Genomic DNA, 17,517 nt, shown 5'->3' on the forward strand with positions numbered 1-17,517 from the left:
AATAAAGTTATTACATGGTTTTTGGTTAAATTCAAAGTTTTCAAGCATTTTCCATTAGTTTTCCTTTAATTTTTTGCTATATAAATTATATAATAATCAACATTAAATAACAACAATGAAATATAAGTTATTCTCAAAATCATAACCCTAATCAATGAACTTAATAACCATATAAATAATTAACCTACTAATTAAATCAAGAATAATTGACTAAAGAAATAAAGAACACATAGAAGGTGAAATTCATCCAATGAAAAGTAAGAAAATTGTTATGACGACCTGTCCCGAATTAATGTATATTTTATCCTTGAATGTGTGAACATGACGATTATACCCTCGAGTCGTAGAGATGTGAATGTATGTATGTGGTTTTAAACTATTTCCCATTGACGTAATTAAATCATACTCGATGTCACGAGAGTGTTGACGTGACTTAGGGCCGAGTTGGGTTCGTAACAAAAATGTTACGAATAAACGATTGTGTAATTGGGCTAAGGAAATGGGCCAATCACCACACCTCCTACTTTCTTGGTCAAATTAGAATTTTACGTGTTTTGGGGTCAATTGTTAGGCCTAGACATGCAGCCCTAGGGCTTAAGATCCCTTTTATATATGCCTAATCCGGACCACACGCACACACTCACACACGTACATACCCTCATCTTTTCTCTCGATCTTTCCTTCGTCCGTAGAGTTCGTACACACACATACCCAACCATCTTCATCTTGCATAGATCGAACTAGTGGAGGTCACTTTCGAGGTCCTTGCAAGGTTAGGAACCTAATCATAGCCTTAGTTTTGTGAAAGAACCTCAGAAACACGGGAACTCGCGAGCTCCGGCGAGGTGCTTTCCTACTCCATAGTGATGGTGGATGTTTCACAGAGTTTAAGGGGTCAATGGAGTCTTAAAACAACTTCACATAGATCATAGAGAAGTTTTGGAAGGTTTTGGACGTCAAGATAGGTCAGTTCCTCGAGTTTCAATTTTGACCGAAATATCGAAGGATTTTCCAACTATTTCCGTCGATTTTAGGACTTCAAAGTGGTAAGAACATGTTCTACTCATTCAAGGCTTCAAATCCATGTAAATTTTGTGAAGTTTGGTTGAGATTTGAGTGGGATATTTAAGTTTGAAAATTTTCCAATTTCTGGCGACGCAACGGCGATTGGCGCTGGAATCTGGTGAACCATCGAAGAAGGAAGGGGAATATTCCGTCAACTTTGATGGAATATACTAACGGTTTTAGGTAAAGCTAACAAAATATTCTATTATTTAGCAGAATATTCCTTAACGGCGTTTAAATTTTGTCTGTGTGCCAGGCATATGCTTGCGCGTGGCTGGCGCACATGGCCGTGCCTTAGCAGTCACGTAAGGGCATGTGGGACGTCGAAAAATTATTCTAAAAGTATGGGGATGCTCATGGTGTTGAGTAGGCGATGATGGTATATTCAAACATCCCAATTGAGCAACGTATGAGATGTTATTACACGGTTTTTGTTATGTACTTAAAATTAATGTTAAAATAGTGATTTCACATATAGGTGAGACGTTTTCGGAGGATGAGCACAGTCAGGTGAGACTCAACGGTTATGATCCAACTACATACTAGTGAGTGGGCTTTTGGTTTTCTATATATATGTATATTTGCTTTGCGTTTTCCCAGAAATTTGTTTTAAATGAAATTATGTTTTAAATGCCATGTCAATTGCATTATGCTTTAGAGTATGCATTAGTATAGATATGCATATTGTTGCTTGATGCTGTGGACGCCCAGGTAGGCTTCATATGAGTATATATTGATGATAGTGGATGTATTGTTTGTGGTTATACGTAGATGCATTTAGAGCTCATTATCCTGCACCCCCGTTCTAGTGCTCCCGCCCGTGGCCAAGGCACAGTCCTTCATGTGATGTTCACCTCCCGCACCGCATGCTCACCTTGGATCCAAGTTTGGTGCACAACCCTGTCGTACAGACCACATTAGGTGGTTCTGACTCGTAGGTGACCCGCGATTATTCGCACAGCCTTCACGTGATCGTAGCACTTGAGCGTACTTATTTGCACCCAGCCTTGTCGTACATACCACAATAGATGGTTTCGACTCATGTGCAGGCATATCTGATGAGCTATAGGTTCAACCATACAGGTCACGTTAGATAACTCCGGTTGACACATCATTTTACATTGATTTATTTCACCTGGCTACTTATTTCCCTACTGGATACTTGACATGGCATATATTTTATTTTCATTACTCTCGAGCGTGATTTTTTTATATACGTATGTATTTTTATTTTCTGGGAAACTATACGGGTTTTACGGTGAGGGGTTATTACTTTTGGAAAGAGAAATGGTTTTGAAAAGCTCTGCTTTTGCCCACTCACGTTTTTTGTTTTTAGCCTCTTCAGGTTCTAGATAGAAGTGCATGTTGGTGGCTCACGAGGACTCTACTGCTGTTCTGACAGACATCCATCAATGTAGGTTTTCTTTCATACCCTGTATGATTAATATTTAGCTTGCTGGACTGCACCTTGGCACCTATGCTCTGACTATGTGTATCTACACTCTTATCACTTCTTCCCGCACTTATTTATTTGTCTTGTGTGCATTAGCTAATTGGTTTTTGATTTCTCACATCTTCATATCATTGTCACTTCTGCATTGCGTACATGGCTACGTCACCATCACGTGACAGCCAACATGCCTCGATGTAGGTCGGGGTGTGTCAGTTTGGTATCAGAGCCTAGGTTTGGCAGTCCTGCATATTTTGTGAGTATTCTAATCATTTTGATGTCTTATTTCAGAGTCATGCCGCCTCATAGAGAGCCACGTACCTTTTCTGAGTCTAATTTTTTGGATATTACCCAACTTGTGGAGGCTATTGCTAACACCATTCCGTCCTCACTTTGTTCTCCCCAGAGAACTCCCTTGGGGACTGTATATAACTTAAAGTTGAATAATTTTATGGGTAATGAGGGACCCGAGGGAGCCGAGCAGTGGCTTAACCATGTCGAGAAAACCTATCGAGTGATGCAGCGATAGGGGAATTTCCTTGAGGATAGATGGGTTGAGATGACCACTTGGTTTTTGGGTAAGGAGGCTGCATCCAGGTGGAGGCAAGAATCTTTTCAATTCTCACCGGAAAAAGCTGCAAATTGGGAGGTTTTTAAGCAATTATTCCAGAAGAGATTTGTACCCCCAAAGTATTTGGATCGTAGGAGCCAAGAATTCTCCCGATTAAAGCAAGGGAAAATGTTAGCTATTAAGTATTATAGAAAGTTTACTGATTTATTCCGATATTGCCCGGAGATTGCTGAAAATCCTGCTGAGATGCTTCGACGATTCAAGTGGGGTACTCGAAAGAAGTGGCATTTTATGGCGACCACGACTCCCTGCTCTACGTATTAGGAGTTTTATGAGATTCTGCGGGTTAAGGATTCATAAAATATGCCCAATGACAGTGAAAAAGAAGAAGAAAAAGATAATAGTTAGAAGAAAAATAATAATAAAGATAAAGGCTAGTCATCTTAGGGACCTCGCAAGACGCAGAGTTTTAAGAGAAGTGGTACTAGTTCTAGTTCTTCTAGTGGGGGTTTGAGTTCCACTGCCTAGCGGAGAGGTGGCCGGTTTTCAGGAGGTTCCCGGTTCCAGAGACAGAGAGATTCTAGCAGTTCAGGTGCCACACTATGTCGCAGATACAATAATCGGAATTTTGGGGAGTGTGGGCGAGGTAGAAGTGGATGTTTCACGTGTGGCCATATAGGACATCATGTTATTTAGTGCCCTCAGAATCAGCAGAAGCCCCAGCCACCTACCTTGCCACCACCAGCTCTTATTCAGCAAGTCCCGAGGCCTAGTACTTATACCCAGACGAGTTATGGTGGTGCATATCATTATCAGGGGGATATAGCTCCATATTCTGGAGGACAGTATCAGTACCCACACGATCCGTATCATCAGAGTGGTTACGCTCAGTATCTAGGTGGTTACACGCCATATCCGCCATATTCAGGTGGTGGATCACAGTGGTATTCTGGAGGACAGTCCCAAATTGTGGAGGTTGCTTCTAGCAATGCAGGATCATCGAGGTAGCCTAACCATCCTGGTCTGGGACAAGGTACATAGGGACGTGGGAACCAAGCTAATAGGGGTCGTGGAGGATGGCAACAGCTGCAAGGCCGTGTTCATCATATCACCTTGCAGGATGCTTAGAAGAACCCCGATTTGATTATGGGTATGTTAAATATCCTTGGCCATTTTGCTAGAGCATTAATTGATTCTGGTGCCACACACTCTGTTATTTCTCATATGTTTGTTTAGACGACGCAACCCTACCTTACATCTCTCGATTATGAGTTAAAGTTTTCGATGCCTAGAGGTGAGACATGTTATGTTAGCTGGGTATATCAAGGATGTCCTGTTCTAGTGGAGGATGTCGTCATGCCAGCTAATCTTGTTCCATTAGATATCGTTGATTTTGATGTCATTTTGGACATGGATTGGTTACATTACAATCGTGCCAAGATAGATTGTTATGAGAAGACAATAACTTTTCATCGGCTGGGCTTGCCTGTGGTTACATTTGTGGGTGTACGTAGTGGACTAAGGCAAGGCATTATTTTTGCCGTGAGGGCTAAAAGGTTATTGAGGAAAGGTTGTCAGGGTTATTTGGCTCACGTGGTATTGAACGAGGATACGCCTACTCGTGTGGAGGATGTACGGGTAGTTAGGCACTTCCCTGAAATTTTTTGGGATGATTTACTTGGATTACTACCAGATAGAGAAGTGGAATTCACTATTGATTTACTCCCAGGTCTAGATCCTATTTCCTTAACTCCTTATTGAATGGCTCCCGCGGAGTTGAAGGAATTGAAAACCCAGTTGTAGGAATTGGTTGATAACGGTTTTATTTAGCCTAGTACTTCACCTCGGGGGGGTCCAGTTTTATTTGTATGAAAGAAAGATGGGACTTTGAGGTTGTGTATAGACCATCAACAATTGAATGGGGTAACGATTAAAAACTGTTATCCGTTGCCGCGTATAGCTGATTTATTTGACCAGCTTCTAGGTGCTTGTGTGTTCTTCAAGATTGATTTGAGATCTAGGTATTATCAATTAAAGATCAGAAGTGAAGATGTACCTAAGACGGCTTTTAGGACTCGATATGGTCATTACGAATTCCTTGTGATGTCATTCGGGTTAACGAATGCACCCGCAACTTTTATGGATCTGATGAATTGGGTATTCAAGCCATACCTCGACAGGTTTGTTATTGTTTTTATTAATGATATTTTGGTGTATTCTAAGTCTAAGGCAGAGCATACTCGACATCTCACTTTGGTTTTGAAGAAATTAAGGGAGCACCAATTATATGCTAAGTTTAGCAAATGTCAGTTTTGGTTAGATCAAGTGGCATTTTTTTGGCATGTAATATCAGCCTAGGGTATTCAGGTGGACCAATAGAAAATAGCTACAGTTGAAAATTGGGAGCAGCCACGAATCGTCACTGAGGTACGAAGTTTTCTGGGCTTAGCAGGCTATTATCGACGGTTTGTTAAACATTTTTCAACCATAGCGTTACCACTGTCGAGGTTGACTAGAAAATATGTTAGATTCAAGTGGGACGATGATTGTGAGCGGAGTTTCTAGCAGCTAAAGTATTGTCTCACTCACACACCTGTTTTGGCATTTCCAGACAACAGTGGTAATTTTGAGATTTATAGTGATGCTTCCTTAAATGGTAGGGTGATTGCATATGCCTCGTGATAGTTGAAGCCACACGAGATGAATTACCCTACCCATGATCTTGAGCTAGCAGCCGTCATTTTCGCCCTGAAGATTTGGAGACATTATTTATATGGAGAAAAGTGCAAGATTTTCACAGATCATAAAATCCTCCAATACTTATTCACCCAGAAAGATCTTAACCTTCAACAGCGGAGATGGATATAATTACTCAGTGATTATGATTGCACAATTGAATATCATCCTAGTCATGCAAAAGTGGTGGCAGATGCACTTAGCAGGAAATCTCGAGGCATATTAATGCTTTTGTATGCTTGCCATATTCCTCTTCTCACAGAATTGAGATCTACTAGAGTTGATTTGTAAGTGATAGATCGAGAAGAAGCTTTACTTGCTAGTTTCCAGGTCAAACCAATTTTAATTGATCAGGTGCTAGAAGCTCAAGCGGAAGATGGGGAATCCCAGGAATTAGCCAAGGCAGTATCACAAGGAAAGAAGAAAGATCTTAGAATTAGGGAATCTAATGGTATGCTTATGCAAGGAAGTTGAATGTACATGCTGAAGATGTATCACACCATTCGACCTTTCTAATGATATATTCTCGATGAAGCACATATATCGGCATATTCGATGCATCCTGGGAGTACCAAGATGTATCACACTATTCGACCTTTCTACTATTGGCCTGGCATGAAAAGAGAGATTGCTGAATACGTGAGTAGGTGTGCAATTTGTCAGCAAGTCAAAGCTGAGAGAAAGAAGCCTGTTGGACTGATGTAGCCACTTCCTGTTCCCTAGTGGAAATGTGAAAATATTACTATGGATTTCGTGTACAAGCTTCCTTGTACGCAAAATGGTTACGATGGGTGATAATGGATTGGCTTACTAAGTCAGCACACATTATACCAGTTTGAGAGAACTATTCTTTAAGTCGATTAGCTGAGTTATTTATATTAGGGATTGTTAGATACCGCGGGGTTCCGGTTAGTATTATTTTTTATCGGGATCCTAGGTTCACTTCTAAGTTTTGGGTGGCTTTCCAAGAAGCTCTTAGTACAAGATTGCTCTATACTACGGCGTATCATCCACACACAGATGGGCAATTTGAGAGAACTATCCAAACACTAGAAGATATGTTGAGATCTTCAGTATTGCAGTTTGGCGACGCTTGGCATAAGTGTTTGGATTTGATTGAGTTTGCCTACAATAACAACTACCATTCTAGTATCGGTATGTCACCTTTTGAGGTACTCTATGGTAAATCATGTCGTACTCCTCTTTGTTGGTCAGAAGTTGGTAAGAGGGTGTTAGTGGGCCCAAAGATTGTTGATGAGACTACCCTGAATATTCAGGTAATTAAAGTTAACCTGAAAGTGACCTAAGATAGATAGAAAAGACTTGCTGATAAACACGCCACTGATAGGGTGTATAAAGTTAGAGATTGGGTATTTCTGAAGCTATCCCCGTGGAAGGGTGCTATACTGTTCGGTAAGAAAGGTAAGTTAAGTCCTTGCTACATTGGATTGTACCAGATCACCGAGCGAGTCAGTGAAATCGCCTATAGACTTGAGTTACCTCTAGAATTATCACGGGTGCATGATGTTGTTCATGTTTCTATGCTTCGTCATTATATCTCCGATCCATCGCATGTGATACCTCCTCAACCTTTAGAAATTAATCCAGACTTGACATATGATGAGGAACCAGTGACGATTTTAGACTTGAAGGATAAGGTTCTTAGGAACAAAACTATGCGCATGGTGAAAGTTTTGTGGAGGAACCACTCAGTGGAGGAAGCCATTTGGGAGATGGAGGATCATATGTGAGATATGTATCCACGCTTATTTTTTGGATATTAGTGGTTTGTTATGTTAGTGTATAGAAATTTCGGGGATGAAATATTATTAAGGGGGGTAGGTTGTAACGACCCGTCTCGAATTAATATATATTTTATCCTCGAATGTGTGAAAATGACGATTATACCCTCGAGTCGTAGTGATGTGAATGTATGTATATGGTTTCAAATTATTTTCCTGTTGACGTAATTAAATCATACTCAATGTCATGAGAGTGTTGACGTGATTTAGGGCCGAGTTGGGTTCGTAACGAAAATGTTACAAATAAACGATTGTGTAATTGGGCTAAGGAAATGGACCAATCACCACACCTCCTAATTTCTTGGCCCAATTAGAATTTTAGGTGTTTTGGGGTCAATTGTTAACCCTAGACATGCAGCCCAATTAGGTTTTAAGATCACTTTTATCTATGCCCCAGACCACACGCACACACTCACACACTTACATACCCTTATCCTTTCTCTCGATCTTTCCTTCGTCTGTACAGTTTGTACAGACACTCAGACACACTCAACCATCTTTATCTTGCACAGATTGAACTATTGGAGGTCACTTTCGAGTTCCTTGCAAGGTCAGGAACCTAATCATACCCTTAGTTTTGTAAAGAACCTTGGAAACCTGGGAACTCATGAGCTTCGGCAAGGTGATCTGCTACTCCATTGTGATTATGGACATTTCACGGAGTTTCAAGGCTCAAGGGAGTCTTAAAACAACTTCACATGGATCATAGAGCAATTTTGGAGGGTTTTGGACGATAGGATAGGTCAGTTCCTCGAGTTGCAGTTTTGATCGGAATATTAAAGGATTTTCCGACTATTTCCCGTTGGTTTTAGGACTTCAAAGTGGTAAGAACATGTTCTATCATTCAAAGCTTCAAATCCATGTAAGGTTTGTGAAGTTTGGTTAAGATTTGAGTGAGATATTTAAGTTTGAAATTTTTCCAGTTTCCTTCGACACAGCGGCAATTGGCGTCGGAATCCGGCGAACCACAGGAGAAGGAAGGGGAATATTCAGTCAATTTTGACGGAATATACTAATGGTGTCAGGTAAAGTTAACAGAATATTCTATTATTTAGTGAAATATTCCCTAACGACGTTTTTAAAATTCTGTCTGTGTGCTAGGCACATGCCTGCTCGTGGCCGATGCGTATGGCTGTGCATTGGCAGGCGCATGAGGGTGCGTCGGACGTTGGAAAATTATTCTAAAAATATGGGGATGCTCGTGGTGTTGAGTAGGCCACGATGGTATATTCAAACACCCCAATTGAGCAACGTATGAGAAGTATTACACAGTTTTGGTTATGTACTTAAAATTAATGTTAAAATAGTGATTTCACATATAGGTGAGATGTTTCCGGAGGACGAGCGCAGTCAGGTGAGATCGGGGGTTACGATCTAGCTACATACCAGTGAGTGGGCTTTTGGTTTTCTATTTATACGTATATATGCTTTGTGTTTTCCCAGAAATTTGTTTTAAATGAAATTAAGTTTTAAATGCCATGTCAATTGCATTATTCTTTAGACTATGCATTAGTATAGATTTGCATATTGTTGCTTGATGCTGCGGACGCCCAAGTAAGCTTCAGGTGAGTATATGTTAATGATAGTGGATGTATTGTTTGTGGTTATACATCGATGCATTTAAAGCTCATTATCATGCACTCTAATGCTAGTGCTCCCGCCTGTGGCCAGGGCACAGTCATTCACCTGATGTTCACCTCTCGCACTGCATGCTCACCTTGGATCCAAGTTTGGTGCACAGCCCTGTCGTACAAATCACATTAGGTGGTTTCGACTCGTAGGTGACCCGCGGTTATTCGCACAGCCTTCATGCTATCGTAGCACTTGAGTGTACTTATTTGCACCAGCCTTGTCGTACAGACCACGATAGGTGGTTCCAACTCGTGTGCAGGCATATCTGATGAGCTATAGGTTCAGCCATACAGGTCACGTTAGGTGGCTCTAGCTGACACATCATTATTTCACCTGGCTACTTATTTCCCTACTGGGATACTTGACATGGCATATATTTGACTGTCACTACTCTTGAGCGTGATTTTTTATATATGTATGTATTTTTATTTTCTGGGAAGCTATACGGGTTTTACGGTGAGGGGTTATTACTTTTGGAAAGAGAAATGGTTTGAAAAGCTTTGTTTTTGCCCACTCACATTTTCTGTTTGGCGCCCCTCTAGGTTCTAGATAGAAGTGCGTGTTGGTGGCTCACGATGACTCTACAGCGGTTCTGATAGACATCCATCAATATAGGGTTTTCTTTCATACCCTGTATAATTAGTATTTAGGTTGTTGGATTGCACCTTGGCACCTACGCTCTGACTATGTGTATCTACACTCTAACACTTCTTCCCGCACTTATTTATTTGTCTTGTGTGCATTAGCTAATTGGTTTTTGATTTCTCACATCTTCATATAACCGTCACTTCCGCACTGCGCACATGGCTACGTCACCATCATGTGACAGCCAGCATGCCTCGATTTAGGTCAGGGTGTGTCAATTGCGGATATAGAGATTGAATGGTGGATTCAAAAACAAATTTCTTTTTCTTTTCCTAAGTAAAAAGCATAGAGTAAATGGTCTTTGTGTTTAACAAATATGATAAAAGGGTGGGGAAGGGAGAGAAAGCTCAATTATTATTTTTAACATATAGAGTATTATTTATATCCCATCATGCATTAAATATATATTAAATAATAACCGTATTAAAAATGAGTGGAGTACATATAGGCTACACGCATCAACTTGAGTCATTAAAGCCTAAGTCTACCAAAAAACCTCATTGGGCTAGAGCGCCCACCTTAGCCATACGAGTGGCTCTGGAATTGGATCATCTCTGGACCCATTTCGCGCGGATCCTCTGGACCACTTAATCTTGACGGTTCGGCATATATCGAATGGTAAGGTTTAAAACTATTTTTTTCCGTAATCTCTCCAACATTCTAGCAAGAGGAACACGAAATAGAGGGCATTGAAGGCGAAACAAAATGAAAACAAGAAATTTTTGTTGAAATTGAAACAGTTTTCAGATTTTTCCAGTAGAAAATTAGTGAAGGGATGGAAATTTGGAGCAATCTTGAAGGTTAGGAAAATCGAAACAAGTTTTAGATTTTTTGAAGTTGAAAATTAGTGAAAGGCTAGAAAAAGAAAATCGTATTTTTGGATTTGTAACAATCTTGAAGGCCTAAAGCTTTTCTTCAATGGATGGTGCTATAGGAGGGAGAGAGAGAAGACGGAACAAACGAAGTCGGGTTGAAACGGCTGGTGCTTCAGTTTTGTAAAAAACGAAGAAAGATAATTCAAAACAGTGTGAACACCAAAAAATCCTCAGCAAGAGCAAGCGAAAGCACCAAAATAATTCAAAACAGTAACAACATACACTCTCTACCTTATTACCAAAAAATACATCTTTTCAGTGATTAAGCATTCTTTGGTATGATGAGAAAAATGTTTGGCCATTTGACGATTAATTTCCATTTGAGTTGACAGAGTATCCGAATGGCGAACCTGCTAATGGTGTTTCCAAAGTACATTCAGAATTATTGAAAACAAAGTTATGCAATGTAATATGTGTTCCTTGCATCAGTGCATTTTACCATTGACTTATGAATCAGTTGAAGATATCCAAACTTCTTATCGTACCTCTTTTGTTTGCCACGACTTTTCTGAGTTGTAAATTTCAATGCAAGACTAACGGTGTTACCCAGGTATAAAGTTCATAACATTTTCTATAAATTCAATGCAAGACTAAAGATGTGATTATATTGAAAAACATTTCTCATGGCTCATAATATATTCAAAGGTTGCTCTAATGGTGCACTGATGCATCACGCGTTCATAGTTAGATATTGAACGTAGCCGCGCGACGAAAAGACCCTCATGGTGTTGAACGTTGCAACACGAAATATTCATCTCGTAAAACTTAGTGCAACAAAGGTTCTTTTGTGGTGTTAAACATTGCGCCACGAAGGCCTTCGTCCTTTAAAACTTAGTGCGACGAATAGTCCTTTGTCATGTTAAATATTGCGATACGAAGGTACTTCGTCCCTTAAACCTTAGTGCGGCAAATGTTAATTTTGTCGGCCAATATACTTTGCGCGACAAACTTTATGTATTCGTCGCGCAAACCCTAACTTGACAAGCTTTGTGCGATGACACTTTGACGACAAAGGTTTCGTCATGCAATTTTTTGGCCGACAAAAATCTTCTTTGCGCAACAGCCTTTGTTTCGTCACGATAATTGTTAAACGTAGTAGTGATGAAACCCGGTCTCAACCAACTTACTGTATCACTGCAAATTGGATAAAAGCAAATAAGGGGATAGATTTGAATAGCATTCCAAAAGGACATGCTGATTTACAAAGTATTCCTCCATTACATCATAAGCTAAGGATCCGTTACACATGGTGGAGAACATATAGTGATTTAACTACCTAGACAAGGTAAAAATATATAAACTATACAACCAATGCGAAATACAAAACAGCCCCCGTCCTAAAATGGCTAGCGAAAGAGGACGGGTAGAACCTAGATAGGTAAAGAACTGGAAGAGTTAGAGCAATTTACCAAGACCTTAACTGCCGCATGACATCAGGAAAGTTTCCAGAGACATTCCAAGGCGACTTAGGTACACTTGAAACCACGACAAATAGATAAATATATGATGAGTGCTATGACAACGAGGATTGCCACGACAATCAGTTTCATCTTCATGTTTTGAAGCCACATCTTTCTTTTCATTTTTGTTCCCTGTGTCCTGAAATCTTGGGCCTGCAACAAACCAGTATTTTGAAAATATAAATACACCATAACAAAGTATATTAAAAAATCGTGAAATTGACAGAAGGGAGATATACAATGGTTATACAAGAAAAGGTGAAAAAATGGGGGAGGGATAAAGAAAAGAAAGTAAGAGCAAGTGTAGCGCCTTGCAACGTCTATCTAATCAAATAACCATATCATCTTCCATCACCCAAGCCTAACAGGACAAGGGTTTCCAGAAGTACAACTAGCTCCAGAAGTAATGATTCTTTGACTAACCTGCGAACGAAGATTATCAGTTTTATCCACCAACAGCTCAATCTTCTCACCACGATCAAGAACCTGCACATCATATGAATTTCCACGACAAAATCGGTAACATATTATCCCACTTGTAATGCAGTGTGAATGAGAAAACAAATATTAGAGGGATAAAATTCAAAAGGAAATGATCTCATTGACCTGTTTACTGGGTTCAAAATGAAATAGGCATCGAGTTGTTCCTATCACAAATCCTTTTCAGGAATCAAATAAAAGCAATCTGATTACAAAAGCACCATTGCACAAAGAAACATTTGTATGTGCCAATTACTTACTAATAAAACACTGATTACTTAAGGGAGTTTTTGGTACTAAGTAAAATCAGAGAGATCCGACATGTTTCTTGATTCTTTATTGCACGTAGGTAAACACTGACATGGGAAGGGATTGGAATGATTACCATTCCGGGTATGTAAACATATTATTGAGTCAATGTATGGAAAAAGGCACAGAATATATCCAAAATACACACGAGTTATTGCAATGTATACACAGAATTAGTCAGAGTGATATTATTGATGCCAGTGCTAAAATTTCGATAGCAAAAGTCTGTTAGTAATCAGAAATAAGCATGCAAAATTAGGCTATATCGTAGACAGTCTTTAACTTCCAAATTACCTACATAACAGTTACAAAAATTTGTATAAAAAAAAAGGTTATCAGTTCTTTCCACCTTCTCAATATTTTCCATCATAACACCCTTGACCTCAGTAACCTGAGCCTTCACTTTTGCAAGCTTGTTGATCTCTTCAGGATGATCTACACAGTACTTCATGTGGTCCTTCAGTTTGGGTCTAAAACATCCATATAAAAAAGAGTTAAGCGTATTCAGAAAAATTAAAATTTGAACAATATTTGTTGCCATGAAAAGCACTTCGTGAAATTAATACCCAAACTCCCTGTTCAGTCCATTGGCAACAGCAGTCGCAGCTTTCCCACCACCATATCTTTTGTTGAAATCATCCTTGATTCTCTCCAGGTAGGCAATTGGAATTTGCCTGCCAGCAGATTCAGCGGCAACAACACAGTAGGCTGTAGAATCCAAAATAAAAAGAGTCTAAAACCCTAATCCCACAAGATTAAGAACCACTCCACAAGCATTGAACTTCAATAAATCAATAAACAAAAATCCAATAAAAGAAACTCGCAGAGTATCATTTTCTTTTGGTTGGAAGACTTCAAGTTCAAAGTTGAAACTAAAGACAATGTTCCAATACTACAGCGATAGTCTTCCAATAATATAGCGATCTAGTTACTAATACACAAAGATATATGATCAACCACAATAAGAGCAACGAACAGGAGGAAAAATAGGACCATAGCTGAAAATTGGGACAAGTTATCCAATCTATCTAATCCAATAACGATACACCCAAAAACAAAAAAGTTTGTTCCAAAACCTTAACATTAGATAGAAACATAAACTTTTCTCAGAAAATCTGATAGTACTTTACACATTCATAAACGTTTTTGTGAAACTTTTTTAAATACGCACTGTCAAAACGGATTCAGATGATTAAACAGTACTCAGATGATTAAACAGTACTTTTCACCAGTGAATTCTGATTGTAGAAATATTCTCACAGGAAAAGTACAACTGTTTAGTGAATCACAAGATAAATAAAAATTATCCATTGTCTATACAATGTGCATTGCCTATTACATGAATGCAATATTGTAGAAATTTTCAGGTCGACGGGCCGAGGGCCCACTCCAACAACACCGATACTGTCCCCACTTAACCACCTATTTAAAGCACTCTTCTCTTCTCCCTCTGTCCGATGTGGGACAGGGGGTTCCAACACTCCCCCGCACGTGAGACCCCACTTATGGGACACACGTGAATTTCCACACATCGGCAACCACGTGGAGCCATGTCGGGACTCACCCAATCACGTGGGGCCAATGGGGACCCACCCAAACACGTGGCATCTTTGGCCTACGTGGACAATCACGCGGGGCCAACGGGGACCCACCCAATCATGTGGCAGTACGGGCCCGCCTCCTGGCTCTGATACTATGTAGAAATTTTCAGGTCGACGGGCCGAGGGCCCACTCCAACAACACCGATACTGTCCCCACTTAACCACCTGCACAATCCTTGGGGTTTTATCACAAAAGGCCTCGATGTTAGTTAGAGAGGGGTATTTCTATTTAAAACACTCTTCTCTTCTCCCTCTGTCCGATGTGGGACAGGGGGTTCCAACAAATATAAATATATAACCTTGCCACTGATTCTATAAGATCTGATCAACTGACTATAGGCACAGACGAGCAACCACCCTTCTCGATTGTTCAAGAAAAACTAGAAAGTAAAAGAAAATGAATGATGACTAGATGTAAAATCTCATGACATTTCAAATATGAAAAACACAGAGATCATTTATCAGCTAATCCCCAATGATCCTTACGTTCTCCATAGGCATCAAGCAAAAATACATTTCGAATTGTCAAATCAGATATTTTCGAATAGGTCCCTTAATAGAAAAACAAAGACACAGCATCCCAGTGTATGCACAATCATTGTCCTTTCCGTATCATTTTCCGAAAGTTTCAATGCACTGCGAATCGCGAAAAATCATGTAAAAAAATAATAAAACACAAAAATTTAGTTCTATCAAACAAATAATTAACAATTATCAGCGTTTCCATAAACGTACATTGATATAATCCTCTCAATCCAACAAAACAAATGAAAGAACACAGGGATCAATCAAAGTCGTCGAAACAAGGAAATCGAAGAGAGGAAGACGCAGATAAAATCACCCAAAACTGAAGGGAAACGCATAAATTAATGGGAAGGAAACGAAAAAACGCATGAGGAAATGAATGCATGGGGACTCACTGAAGCCGTTTTCGACAAGGTAATTGAAGGTGTGGCCGTCGCAATTGTATGTGAACTTGTTGTTGGAGGAAGGAAGCTTCTGGAGGCATTGAGCGGCAATGGTGGTGAAATTTCCGGTGAACTCTGTGTACTCGGCCAGAACCATAGAGCCTCGAGCGACGAAGCTGTAGATCAGATATTGCTGCCCCATCTGAATCCCAAATTACAGGAGGGAGAATAAAAAAAAAAAAAACCTAACAGTAAGTCCCAATCGAAATGTGGTTGTACGGAGATTCAGAGCGAGAGAGGGACGACGGGATGGAAAGAACGTAAATGCTGAATTTACGCAGAGAGAGAAAGAAAAAGCCATACACCGTACTATTTCTTTTCTCTGAGTTCCTGCATAGAACGACGTCGTAACACTGGTGATGCAGTTAATTTGAACAGTTGCAAAAATAAATAAATAAAAGAAAAATGGAAAAATATGAAAGGTGCATAGACCAAGGCGGGAAGGCCCTGTAGAGTAGTGGTGTGAACCGTGCGCTGCGTTCATAAGTTTTGTCAAAATAGGAAAACGTGAACAAATTCTACAAAACTTATAAGGAGGATAATTGACACATCCTAACCTGGAATGTCCATCTGGACACCTGAATCACAATGTGCTGACCGATACTTGGAAGGTGAAGAAACCATAAAGTGTAATGATGTGGATAATGTAAATAAATTAAAACCTAAAAGTGACTAATTTAGAGTGCTCATGTGAGCGGGATTGAACGCATATCACACAAGTGATGTCAGAGTGTAGATAAGTTGCAATAAAAGAAGAATAAGGACATTTATACCGAAAGGAGAAGTCTTCCACATAACAGCTTTTACCAACAATCCTTGTCATCACGAAACCTTTGCCACTAAAATCCTGGAGGGCTAAAAACAAGGGTGAGTGGACCTAAAAATAAAGTTTTGTAAAACAAGTAAATGGTTTCCTAAAAATATTATAATATTAGTATGTAATAAGTACCCTGCAACACAAATGAGCTAAAGGGTGTAGGCACAACAACAAGGTATCTCAACATCAAATCTCAATTCATTATTATAAGAAATCAATGCTCATTAATTTATGTAGGCACACAAGTCCATTGCAGAGATATACAAACAATGGAACAGGCTGGGTGTAAGTTTTACATTCTAGTGCTACATCATGTGAGCTACACCAGTCGTATCACATACGAGTCCAAAATATCACACAAAAGGACAGGCTGACACCTAACTCTTGATCCAAAGCGAATATAAACGGTGCATGTGAACTGCACGTGAAGCTAGTTCTTGGCCCATGATAGTACAAATAACTAAGAGACACTGTGCAAACATGTAATAATGAGTAGATAAAACGCAAAGATGTCATGCCACAAGTAATATTAAAAGCATAAAGTGTACAAAAAGTCTATTTGTAAAGCTAAACATGACATGTCACATCATAATATATAAAGCAGTTGTTGGGAAAATCACACACCCACACACACACACACATATATATATATATGTACGTAAAAAAGAAAAGACCCACTCATAGATACTTGCGAGGCTGCAGCCGTTCGAACTAAGATAGCCAAAGTCTCTGATAGTAATCGAAACTAAGCATAATATTGGGACCTATTAGTAAAACTCCACCAAGACAATTAAGTTTGAGAAAACGGAGTGTTGATTTGGAATCAGGGCGTCGAAATACACTAAGGAGGGTCCCCGACAAATTTTAGAAAAAGTCAACGGTTAACCTTAAATGGTCAACCGAGCCGCCCAGGTGGTCGACTACGTTAAAACTTTGGAATTACACTAAATGGATGTCAAAAACGGACTTGGGGCATCGAAATTAGCCTAATAGGGTTTTCAAGAAAATTTTGAAAAAAAGTCAACCCAAAGAATATTCCAGAAATATTCCAAATCCATTTAGTAAATGGATTGGGCTGCATCCTGAGTTGATGGGTCATGGGTTAG

At 39.6% G+C, this 17,517-nt stretch overlaps 1 protein-coding gene across 1 annotated transcript; it reads right to left on the minus strand.

Moving 5' to 3' along the window:
- Positions 1-11,922: 11,922 nt before the first annotated feature.
- Positions 11,923-15,874, minus strand: LOC137738356 (putative vesicle-associated membrane protein 726). The gene is made up of 5 exons (XM_068477993.2): positions 15,547-15,874; positions 13,592-13,733; positions 13,375-13,495; positions 12,660-12,722; positions 11,923-12,389 (listed from the first exon to the last, which is right to left on the minus strand). Exons 1-5 carry the CDS (start codon positions 15,734-15,736, stop codon positions 12,243-12,245), a joined length of 663 nt encoding a protein of 220 aa, XP_068334094.1. The 5' UTR covers positions 15,737-15,874; the 3' UTR covers positions 11,923-12,242.
- Between the last annotated feature and the right edge of the window lie 1,643 nt (positions 15,875-17,517).

Source organism: Pyrus communis, chromosome 13 (genome assembly GCF_041283825.1).
Source record: "Pyrus communis isolate YQ-2024b chromosome 13, ASM4128382v1, whole genome shotgun sequence".
Taxonomy (NCBI): domain Eukaryota; kingdom Viridiplantae; phylum Streptophyta; class Magnoliopsida; order Rosales; family Rosaceae; genus Pyrus; species Pyrus communis.

Coding starts and splice junctions, on each gene's coding strand:
- LOC137738356 (XM_068477993.2), bottom strand. CDS start 15,736: ATGGGGCAGCAATATCTGATCTACAGCTTCGTCGCTCGAGGCTCTATG. Junction 13,496..13,591: donor GGACTGAACAGGGAGTTTGG/GTATTAATTTCA, acceptor TGGATGTTTTAG/ACCCAAACTGAAGGACCACA. Junction 12,723..13,374: donor TGATGGAAAATATTGAGAAG/GTGGAAAGAACT, acceptor TATGATGTGCAG/GTTCTTGATCGTGGTGAGAA.